Below are 12,487 nucleotides of genomic sequence, written 5' to 3' on the forward strand. Positions count from 1 at the left end.
GACAGCACATGACAACCTGCATAAGCGTTACGAACAGCAGAAAAAGTACGCAGACAGCACTTCTAGGCAAATACAGTACTCACCAGGACAACATGTATGGATTCTAGATGCCACTCCGACTCCAGGTGTGTCAAAAGCCTTTGCGTCCTCTTATAAGTACAAAGGAACTATTCTACGCAAAGTTAATGAGAATTCCTACGAAGTAACTTACATCGCCGGCAGGAATAAACAAAAGACTGACACTATTACTATTTCTAGACTCAAAGCCCGCTACGACTAGTGCCATGATAACCCCACTAACATTCATTAACACGCCACTCTGTTGCCACTCGCTTTAGCCTTCTCGCTCCTCGTTGCGTACATGCTAGCATCCCCTGATCCAGCATTTTCTCACGCTCATCGACTCCCCTCCCCCCTCTTTCCACTTCCAGTGCTCGCATTGCATTTCTGCGTTAGAACGAACTCATTTTTATTTTTAATACAACATGATTATTTTTATTTTTTAACAAGATCAGGATTACAGAATGCTATCTCAATCGTCGGAACATTTATAATACATCTCTTGCCTAATAATTATTTTTTTTTACAGATATTTTAATGTTATTTTATAATATGCGATTAAACGCATAGTAATAGTCAGAACATATCACTTAGCTGATTTGACTAATAAGTACTTAGTGTGTTTATGATTCTAACTAGCAAATATTTTTTTCCCCATTTGCTGGTACATATACGCTCAAATGAAGAAAAAAGTACACAGAAATAAAGAACGAATGAACTAAGATAGAACAAGATCAATGATTTAAAGAACAAATGAATTGCGTAGAACTTGCTTGAACTTTTGGCTTTTTGGCCATAGCAATTTTTTTTATTTACGCTTAGGTGTAACGCGAACTGCTTCTTTGAAAGCTGCAATGCACTAAATATGTTAATAAAGCATATAATACATATAGGCAAATGTTCCCACTCTCTCCTTTAATTTTATAGTTCAAATATTGATAGCATACAACATGGTATAGCTCATATCCCATGAAATTACAACCTACTCTATTTTTCAATGAACTATTACACAAACATATTACTTACTCTTTCTCACTTCTTTTTCAATTTTTTTTTTATTAGCAGCGAATCGAAGGCGCTTAAACCTTTGTCCACAAGACACGTAAAATTCTTGCAATTGCTTTTATAAACGACATCTACACATATTACAGAAGGAAATGTCTCGTAATCACTTAGTTCGTTCTATTATCGCTGAATTCTCCTTTCTTTTCTCATTTCATTCCCGGCTAAGCCGACTATTCTAACTTCCCCCCCCGTTGCGCCCCGGCGAACTTTCCTTACAACATGGAATTATTCCACCTACTCCCCCCCCCCCGTTGCCCCGGCGAACTTTTCTTCAGGTAAACCTGTTAATCATAAACAGGCCCCCCTTAAAAACTCTACATCATATAAGTAATAACGCCCCTTCGCCGTCATTCAAATTAGACATTACCTCCCCTCCCCCCCAAAATAATTCACCAGTTTTAACTGAAAGTCCCTTTTCAATCGATTTTATAACCCGACATCACTTATTGTAAATCTGCTCCACTACCTTTTGCTTTTTCCTAATTTTTCCCTTTACGCTTGTTTCATTATCTCATCGCCACGGATGCTACCGGACCCATGACGACCACCGGCTTGTACCATCGAGCGACAGACCTAGGCTCATCGCAGAGACCGACGACGATTTTGTGGAGTTCCAGCCCCAACATGGACCCGTTCCCGTCTGGACCCCATGGCTGATTTTTCCATCTCCCACGCCGCGACCCAGATGTGGAGCGCTTTACCCAGGACGTCTCTTGACCCACAGCGCCATCGCAAATTTGACTTCCAGACTCAACTTCGCTGACGTCACGACGATCTTCATCGACAGGCCCCGCCCACTGAGTGCATCCTGCTCTTGTTTACTGACGACACATGATACTTATTGTTATCTTACATCGGCTACAAGTGTTCCGGTGCTCAGCTACTTCAAGTACCGTAAGGCACACGCAATTAATACGAACATATGTCATTTACAGTGCCAAAGTTTGTGCCCATGGGTGCTACCCATATTGGATTAGAGATACGTCTCTTTCTTTTGTGTTTTTTTTAATTATCGTCAGCTGCACAGAATGTCCAGCCTATAGCGACATGCAGTTTACAGAGTTGCCATAGGTAACATACCTCAAGGCTCCGCCCAGCATCGTGTATGTTCCGCCGAGTGCACTTTGAACTCAGCAAACAGAAAATACAACCGCTTGCGGTTCCCGGCGTTTCTTCACACTGTGCTGACATGTGTTTTTTTTTTTTTATTCTTGTGCTGTCATCACTCAATCACAACTAGTTCAGTGTCACACTTATGTAATTGTTTTTTATCCATGCCTCAAGACTTAGTTGTTGTGCTCGTACTTTTTGAGTATATACGAGGCTATGACCTACAATTTAATTTTTTTATTCTACGTGTTTTTATATATTTTTTTTCTCAACGGTGTTTAGTGCCACGTTCTTTCGATGATATGACTATTCTGGTGATTTCAATTTTTCTTTTATGGTGATGCGATTCTTCTAGTGATTTACTGTATTGGTTCTACGAGTTTGATTTGTTAATAAATCCTAATTTTTAAATATAATCTACTCCGGACGAGGTAGTCGACCATCACAGATTGGTTCGATTATTTCAACAAGGGGAATGTAGAGATATGGAGACTATTAGACCGAGAAAACCTCGTCATGTTAATATTCACACTTGTTCATTTCCTGAACTTGTCCGACCAGCGAGTGATCTCAAGAATGCGCTAGCTTGTAACTTCCGTAAAAACCAGGAACTGGAAAGGCAAACGCGTGGATCTAAACAGGATCTACCGCGTTTGAAAGGTTTAACAACCTTTCGACGCCTAGAATGATAAAAGCAAGCTCCTACCCGGAGCTCGCTCTCTTTTGATTCTGACACTCATCGACGCTACATGGAGAACTAGTCCGATTACATTACAACACGTTACACTGCTAACTACGACGATGGAACACGGAGTTACCGCTGCCTAGCATGCTACAAGGCGCAAGGGATCGCTTGGCTTGGTGAACTGAGGGTCGCTGGATAGAACCTTGGAACTGTCACGATTCGGTCTGCGAGAAGCATTAGGACAAGACATCACACACATCTACCAGGTATGAACAAGCGTGAATAACCTTTTACACCAACTTTCCATATCTCTACCCTCCTACGGAGCAGGTTCAGCCATCAGATATTATTAAGCTCTACCTAAATGTTTAAATGAAACTTCCCTGTGACCTCTCAGAGCCCAGGTAAACGGGCTTACAACAATATATAGGTGTAAATGAATTTAGAAAGGCGTTACGACATAAAGAAAAAATGATAAAAGATAAAGATGATGATGTTTTTGGATGATCCAAGCAATATTTTAAATACATTGAAGAACTACTTCAATGACCTTTTTAATGTTCATGTAGGAGATAAATCAGAAGTAAATGAAGTACACACAGCATTAGTTCCAGAACCTAACATGACTGAAGTTAAAGATGTTACTAAAAGGCTAAATAATATCAAAGAACCTGAAATTGATTTAATAGCAGCTGAGTTAATTAAATATGGTGGGAATTTTTTTATATATAAAATTCATAAATTAATTGGTCTAATACGGAATAAAGAGGAAATTCCTCAACAGTGGAAAGAACCAAGAATCTGTGTTTAAAGAACTGCAATAATTACCATGGAATTTTGCTGCTCTCAAAAACATAGTTGCTAATAAAATTATAGGTCATTATCAACAGATCAACTGGAGATCAAATATTTAACATCAGACAGACACTTGAGAAAAAGTGGGAATACATAAGTAATAGTGCAAACTGTCACAGGTGAAAGAACACAATAATAGAAGGAAAAAAGTGTCACTAAACATGGATCTGCAAACGAGCCGTTTTCGAGATAATCACGAATTTTTGTGGTACAATTGAAAAGGAAGACTAAGACATTACTATAAATCAATATTCTAAACATTTGGTTAACAGTTCTGAATGCTTCATGATTTTTCAGTTTCACAGGAGGAAAACATAGTATCGCGGAATAGTGAAAATGATCATGAAAGTAAATTTGAAGCTTCTTGAAGGTAGTTACCACTACTTGAAGTTCCGAAAAGTCCTATTTGAATTGATGTTTTAAGTCCACATGGGCTAATGAGAACTGGACCTACAGTTCAATGGGGTGTCCAAACCACTGTGCAATGTGCCTCCACCAGGTACGAAACAAAAAGAGGATTTAAAGGTACCTTACATCCGCACTTCCCATCACAAATGAATTCACATACTACTGCCAAATTTACTCACTACTAGATGTTCACCCAAGACTGGATGGGTGTTGTGCTTGAAACCAGGATCAATATGATGGGATGTTGAAAGCATTTACGGAAATTATTGCAATGTTAAGAGCCCCAAACTTCACCCACCTAACCACAAAAGAATTTCGAGAATTATTTGAATGCTAAGTGTCCAAAACCTAACCCCTTCACATCACACACATGTGACCTAGATGGAAGCAGCAGTCCATAACCAAGATGATAGTAAACAAATGACTGGTGGCTATAAAAGAATCACATAGCAGTATATTAAAGGAAAAAACAAGGCAATGTGACATCGCTACCACTACACCACCAGGAAGGCTACTGAATATTCCAGTGGAGTTTGGGGGGAATGTAACAGTTAAAGGAGGAATTAATTGATTTTCGATGTCACGGGTGGAACACAATACAAGACACAAGTAAATCAAAAAGCTAAAATAAAGGGACAATATATAAATTACCTTCTACTATCTAACTTAATTATGTATTAATACTATATATATTTTTTCTTTATCCATAAGACAATTTTAGATTGTTCACTCACAAAACAGGATAAAGCTATAGCATCACAATTAATTTTAGAAATTGAGGCTCAGGGGCACTTTCACATGGAATGCCCCATACAGTGGCGTGTTGTGACTATTTCAAAAGCATTACCGGTAGAGGCACATATTTTTGGTAAATAAAAAAGCAAAATTTCGGGTTTAAAAGTGGTAAATAAAATAAATTTCACTGTTATTGCAGTGAAAAAGCCATATATACAATGGCATTTTTGTTTTAAAATTGTGAATATAATCTCAAATTTGATTTAGAAACTGCACTTACTACACAAAATAAACATATTCCTTCTAACAACACATTTATGTCGCTATCGAATATTAAGTTTATTCCTGTATAAAGGGGTCCATTTTTGCTTTTCACACATTTACAGCAGAATTAATCAATTTTTCGTGAATTGCATAACTCACAGGATAATTCTGACTTCAGAAAGTGCCGCATCAGTAAATACATTAGAAATTTCATGTTTAAGAGTCTATTTCAAATTATTTCGTGGCAAAACAGGGTAGGAAAATGCACCTCACATCTTTCAGAAACATGAAAAATTAACATTACAATGTGTTATTTCACATTTAGTGTTTTCGTCAAAAACGAAATATGCATGCCTCTAGTTATCGGCCATCACAACAATTATGTATGCTAGACGTTATATTCTCTCCCCTAAAAAAAAACATGGCTTCACTCTAGATTTTTGTTTATTTCTCTCTCTCTCTGACTTTTTTCCACTCAGTGATTTAGTTACAAACACACCTTGGAAAGAACTTACACTCTTGAGACAGTTAGCACAAAAATCCAATGAATAGTTGTTCAGCCTTGTCAGTTCTTCACTTCGGTTTCTTTTCAATGTGGTGGGAAGGAGAAGAACCACACATTTCTTGGGCCAGTTTCACGTTTGTGAGGTGTTGGTGAGCAGATGACAGAATTCCGATTGTCCAGCAACATGGAAGGAAGTTCAGTCGTACGCACTACTGTTGCCAACTCAGTTTTTTGGAGCAAGGTTTGTCGAAATCACGAATTTCTCCAAGGAAATATCTTCTCTTCTATTTACCTAACCAGTCTTAGTTGTAGCTAAATCCAGCCTGGGCTTTGCAGTCTAGCACTAGTTGCTTCAGAGAAATGGTATCCCCATTTTAGGTGGGATTTAGCTCTTTCTGCCAATCAAATGTGACAACACTGGCCTGACCGGCAACTGTGACCTCTAACAGGCAAATGAATAACCTATTAGCACACATTGTCCAAAAGTCTTCCCCTGCTCTTCCCTTGTATTGGTGCTTTCTCCTCGTTACCTCTTCAGGGTAGCAAAATTATCTTTGATTGTTTGTTTAAGCCTATTAATTTATTTTTCTCAGCAGTTTGAAGAAGTATTTTCGTGTAAGAAATGGAAATTTCTCGTGAGCACTTTCGGGCAATGATTTTTTATGATTTCAAATGTAGTTTAACACCGAAACAATGCATCGAGCGACTTGATTTGGCTTTTGGGGATGAAGCACCATCCAATAGGACTGTGTATCATTGGTTTTCTGAATTCCAGCATGGTCACACATTTCTCAGTAATGAATTTGTGAAGGTCGTTCATCCATGTCTGTTGTTGCGAGTAATGTTGATACTGTGCATGAAATGATTGAGAGAGATCGGCATGTACCATACCATGAGATTCGGGCATCCTTGAACATTGACATGAAAGCAATACATACGATTTTGCATGGTCATCTGAACGTACGGAAACTCTCAAGAAGTTGGATCCCACACAACTTGACTGAAGATCAAAACAGGCTCGTGTAAATTGGTGTAAAGCAGGGTGCGAAATTTCCGGTCGCCAGGTCGCCATTGGTGACCAAAAGTTTTAGGCTGGCGACTAAAATTTCGTTGTTTCAAATGTGTGTCAAACACGTCTCAAGACTTCACCTCTTGAGAGAAACGGCAGAAGTTATAGAAGAAATTCTAAAACTGAGTGATATTCACACTATTAGGTGGTTAGCCAGCAAAGAACGTGTAATAAGAGCTCTCTTGCAATCATGGCAAGCTGTTGTGACCCATCTTGAACAGGTGGCCCATAGAAAAGACAATGATGGCGCTAAAGCTAAGGATTTGCTGAAAAGTTTGAAGCAGTTTAAATTTGTTAAGCTTCTGTACTTCCTTTTGGATTTCTACGGGAAATAGAACCTTTTAAGCGTGGCACTACAAAATAAGAATTGAACACTGTATTTCAGTTTTGGCTGACCTGGAATCTAATGTTGGACCAAGCAAACAAGATTTCTTGGACCATGTATCCATATCAGGGAAGATCAGGGATGTGCAAGAGTTTCAGACTGTTAGAGGAAACTTAATTAACAATGCGAAGGTGTACATCACAGAAACATTGCCGTCTATGTCAAAAGATGCGATTGCATCTCTGCATGTTTTCAACACCTTGGGTTGGCCTCCCAAAGAAAATATTCTTCAGTTTGGGATAGAAGAAATAAAGAAGCTCTACATATACTTGAACCCGAGCCTTTTTAATGAGAAAATGGATGTTCTGTCAGCAGAGTGGACAGAATACAAACTCTTGTTTCCTTCTCCAGCTTTGAATCAGACGCTGGAGAAGATCCACAGTGCGGACTGTTCAGCAAGATTCCCCAATTGGCTTCAGATTTTGACATTTTGTGCTGTTCTACCAGTGAGCACAGCCTCATGTGAGGGAGGTTTCAGCTGTCACAACAGACTCAAGACTACTTACATTAACTCTCTGAAGACTGAGGCACTGGATGATTTGCTCAGAGTTTCCGTAAACGGACACCCCCCCTCCATCCTCCCTGTCAGAGTTTGACCCAGCAACTGCGATTGATAAGTCGTACTTCAGTGCAGAACGACAGCGCTACACAAACATTAATTCCTAACTTTTTAATAATTGCTCATATTTTTATTATTTATCAATATAAAATAATGGCGACCAAAGATTTTAGTCCGGCGACTGATTTCAAACTTGAAATTTCATGCCCTGGTGTAAAGAAATGCTCAAAAAATTCAACCGAGGCAAGTCAAATTTGTTGTACTACATCGTTACAGGGGATGAAACTTGGATCTTTTCATACAAACTCGAAACTAAACAGCAATCCACTGTTCGGGTGTTTCAAATTGAGCCTAAACCAACACAAGTTGTTCGTTCAAGGAGTGCTGTTAAGCAAATGATTGCTTGTTTCTTCGGTTATACCGGACATGTGGCAGCAATAGCTTTAGAAGATCGAAGGACTGTAAATGCTGTGTGGTATACAACAATTTGTTTGCCAGAGGTCATCAATGAATTGTGTAAAACAAACCAAAATCGTTGCATTATTCTTCACAACGACAACCTCAGTTCGTTCAAGGAGTGCTGTTAAGCAAATGATTGCTTGTTTCTTCGGTTATGCAGGACACATGGCAACAATAGCTTTGGAAAATCGAAGGACTGTAAATGCTGAGTGGTATACAACAATTTGTTTGCCAGAGGTCATCAATGAATTGTGAAAAACAAACTCAAATCATTGCATTCTTCTTCACCACGACAACGTCAGTTCCTACTCAGCACACCAAACTGTTGATTTTTTGTCAAAAAATTGCATTCGTAGCATGATGAAATCACAATAAAACAAAAGGAACTTGAGCCGTAGTTTGCGTATCGTGCTACAACATCAGGGGTCCAGGGATCGAATCCCGGCCTGGGCATTGATGTTTGGGTAAAATTTTCGTATCCCCAAAACGTATTTCTTCAATTTTACAGGAGAAAGTACTTACCGAAATGGCTTTATTTATACTTTAGGAAGGTCTTGGAAGTTTGTTTTCACCTCGTTCAAATTTTTTTTGCCAATAAATCATGTAAATTTCGACATTAATGTCACTCCGATGCACGAAAGCTGTTCTTGATGTCCGTCTACTACGTGAACCAAATATTTGCGAGCGTTTCATGACGTAACAACCGGTCAGTGTTTCCAAATATGCGGTTTTGTAACTGTGTAACAGTTCTAGAACGTAAATAAACGTGAATTACTGTTCATCATTTCTGATTACAGACTTGCGACAACATGACGAGCTCAATGTAAGGTTGATGGGGGTTATAACCCCCCCCCCCTTTCGCCCAGTATCTCTCAGGCTATTTATGAATGGTTCGTGGGGCTATTTATGAATGGTTCGTGGGGCTATTTATGAATGGTTCGTGGGGCTATCCGTGAATGGTTCATGGGGCTATTTATGAATGGTTCGTGGGGCTATCCGTGAATGGTTCATGGGGCTATTTATGAATGGTTCATGGGGCTATCCGTGAATGGTTCGTGGGCTATCCGTGAATGGTTCATGGGGCTATTTATGAATGGTTCATGGGGCTATCCGCGAATGGTTTGTGGGGCTATTTATGAATGGTTCGTGGGGTTTTCAAACCCGAAAAAAATTTCTAATTTTTAAAAACAAATTTAACTATGTTTCCTAACCTAACAGAACCTAACCTAACCTTGCTGTGCATGGTTCGTGGGCTATTTATGAATGGTTCGTGGGTCTATCCGTGCATGGTTCGTGGAGTTTTCGAACCTGGAAAAAATACAAAATCAGTAACAGAAAAGTAGGTATTTTTCTATGAAGAAGGGTGCAACACTGCATAACTACTGATCATGGACTACGCTAGTCAAGATTTCTCCGCCATATTGCGTGTAACGCAAGCAAACGCGAACAAAATAAAAATACTGGATATTTCGAAAATTGAGATTATTTGCCTGCAAAAAATGAAACGTGAAATAGAAGAATCCTTACGAATGCAGAATATGTAAGTATCAATGTAAAAAATACGAAAATAAGGGAATTAGAGACGTTTGGTGGTTACCGAAATTTTAATGATGTTTGTGTATCCATTCACCAATTTCATTCGATCATCACTCATTCCATCCTCATCTTCGCGATTAGCCCAAAGTGGCAGAAAGGCGAAGTAAAATAAACGAAATCAAATTATCTACCATTAAGGTATGACCTGAGATGACAGGACCCCTCTCCAATTTACTTCATATTTGACAGTCACTAATTGAGGTCTCCTAATCACGAATCTGATGCTAAAATTTGTCGGAAACGTCTAGAAATTGCGAACCATTGACGCTAGCCTCACGAACCATTGGCGCTAGCCCACGAACCATTGGCACGTGGTTAGGTTAGGCAAACATAGTTAAAATTTGGTGTCGTGGTAGTATCAGGAATATATATATTTGCGTGTGAAACAAAAAAATTCGCGAAAATCGACGGTTTCCATTCCGAAAACTAACGCCTTATTTTCAGTATTTTGCAATTTCTAGACGTTTCCGACTAATTTTAACTTCAGATTCGTGATTAGGAGGCCTCGATTAGAGAGTATGGCAAATATGAAGAAAATCGGAGAGGGGTCCGGTCATCTCAAGTCGTTCCACGATTAATTCTTACCCATATGCCGAGGCAACTCTTAATTTTTCTTAGAATCTGCATTCCATTTTCTTCTGCCTTCATAATACTTATACTTTGGTGCGAGCAGGTTTGCTCAGAACAGAAAAAACATTTCCAATAAGTCATCATTTCACGTACTTCTTAGAACATTAACTTATTTGCTTTTCATAACACATTTACTATAACTTTCTGTCATACATAATTTACGTACGAAGGTAGTATCATGTATTATATTTAATACAGCAGTCCACAAATTAAAAAAGTTCTTATTTGGTTTCGCTTTACATACAGACACAGACTACACCCCAGGCCGGATCGAGTCACAACATGCTTCTCCTTCTTCTTTTTCTGACCCTGTAAGACAAAACACTGTCAACTTTGGCCAATCTGTGGTAAAAGGGATTTCAGTTTCACAACTTTCCCAGTCCCCGTGTAATATGAATACGATATACTAATAAATCTTCATTTTTACGCTTTTACATTTAACATTTTCGTGCATATCCATATAAATTCCAAATAATCCCAGTCAACACATTAACGTTGCCACAACGTTGTATGAATGTTGTATTTATGATGAATGTTGTATGTAGGGGAACAACGTTGTGATAACGTTACCACAACGTTGTATTTATGATGAATGTTGTATGTAGGGGAACAACGTTGTGATAACGTTGCATCAACGTTGCAAAAAACATTCCACTAAATACGCTTTAGTTTGGATGATCACCACCATGAGCGCCACAAGCGTCAGATCGGAGGGTTTGGTTTAATCTGAATTTGTGTGTGCAAGGGTTGGCAAAATTTGTGTTTTTTTTTAAAAAAAGAACAAAACAAACTGTTTTTTTTGTTTAAAACATGTTTTTTTTGTTTTAAACATAGTTTTGAACATGAGTTAAAAAAACATGTTTTAAACAAAACAAATTCAACCTTTTCCCAGTAAATTATAGTTAAAGTCGTTAAAGAGAAAAAAATACTCATTTTTATGAGTACAGTGGCGACAAGGACAGTTTATTTACCTTTGGAGATAAGGTTTACCATACTGCAGAGTAGGGGTGTGCGGGACAGAATTTTTTGGGTCGGGACGGGAAATTCTTTAAATCCCGACATTCGGGACGGGAAAAATTCTCAATTTCCCGGAAAAGTCGGAAAATTTTCTGGACGGGATGTGTTCGAAATTTCCCAAAGCTCTTGAAATCTCGAATTATATTAGTAAGTTCCATCTTAAGAGCTTGTTTTTGCACTTCTGGTACAAATACTAACAATTTCCGATACGTTCCAGACATTTACAATGAAGAGAACGTCTAGAATTGACAACGCTTTAAAATGACCATTCGGAATTTCCAGACTGCTTGGGATCCCAAAAAGTCGGGAAGTCATTTCCGGAAGTCGGGATCGGGATGTAAATTTTCTTTCCCGGTCCCGACTTTTCGGGATCACGCACACCTCTACTGCAGGGACAAAAGTTGTGGGTAATAGCCCCACTTTTTCCGCCACTACTGAAGTAGGTTATGATTTATATTCATCTAAATTTCAAGAAACTAAATATTATAGAATTACTATCCTCATCCTGTAAAAAATCACGTTGAAATATTTCATGCTGTCTGAACAGTTTATATAGCAGAAAACAACCTGCAGTGTCATAATAGATTCTCCAGATTAATTTATCTTTCAAAGTACAAAATTTACAAAGCTTACTTCTGCGCTTCATTCAGTTATACAGACCAATGAATCGTATCGCAAAAGAAAAAAAATCACGTTATGATCAAAATCAGGCATTGTGTATTCAGATATTAGTTTCCATTTCCAGCTTCCACCAGTCTCAAACTTAACAAGAAACTGAGAGGTTCCGATTTCTACAGTAAAGCACGGGTCTTTCTTGTCGCACAACAATTTTGCTACCTTGTGCATACATAGCTAGCCTGCCTAACCTAACAACATAGGCATTTAGGGCCAGTTTTTCAATGTCCTGTTAATCTTTCTGTTAACTATCTGTCAGTTGGAGATAACAGCCAGTCTTAACCAGCACCGGGTTTTTCAATGTGAAAGTAACTGCCAGTTTACTAAACCATGGTTCGTTCTCCGAAACAGTGTGTTGGCAATTCTGAAGCACGGAAATTACAGGAAATCGATCTGCGCGTCATCTGTTA

The 12,487-nt window shown here is 38.6% G+C and overlaps 1 protein-coding gene across 1 annotated transcript in view; it reads right to left on the reverse strand.

The window, feature by feature from the left end:
• LOC146002800 (uncharacterized) overlaps positions 1-10,502 on the reverse strand; it is a 52,188-nt gene extending 41,686 nt beyond the window's left edge. Inside the window, exon 1 of the mRNA XM_083140750.1 lies at positions 10,341-10,502. Within this exon, the coding sequence (XP_082996876.1) occupies positions 10,341-10,469 (129 nt within the window). The 5' untranslated portion in view covers positions 10,470-10,502. The remainder of the gene's footprint in view (positions 1-10,340) is intronic.
• Between the last annotated feature and the right edge of the window lie 1,985 nt (positions 10,503-12,487).

This window comes from Lepisma saccharinum, chromosome 19 (genome assembly GCF_977018435.1).
Source record: "Lepisma saccharinum chromosome 19, izLepSacc3.1, whole genome shotgun sequence".
NCBI lineage: Eukaryota > Metazoa > Arthropoda > Insecta > Zygentoma > Lepismatidae > Lepisma > Lepisma saccharinum.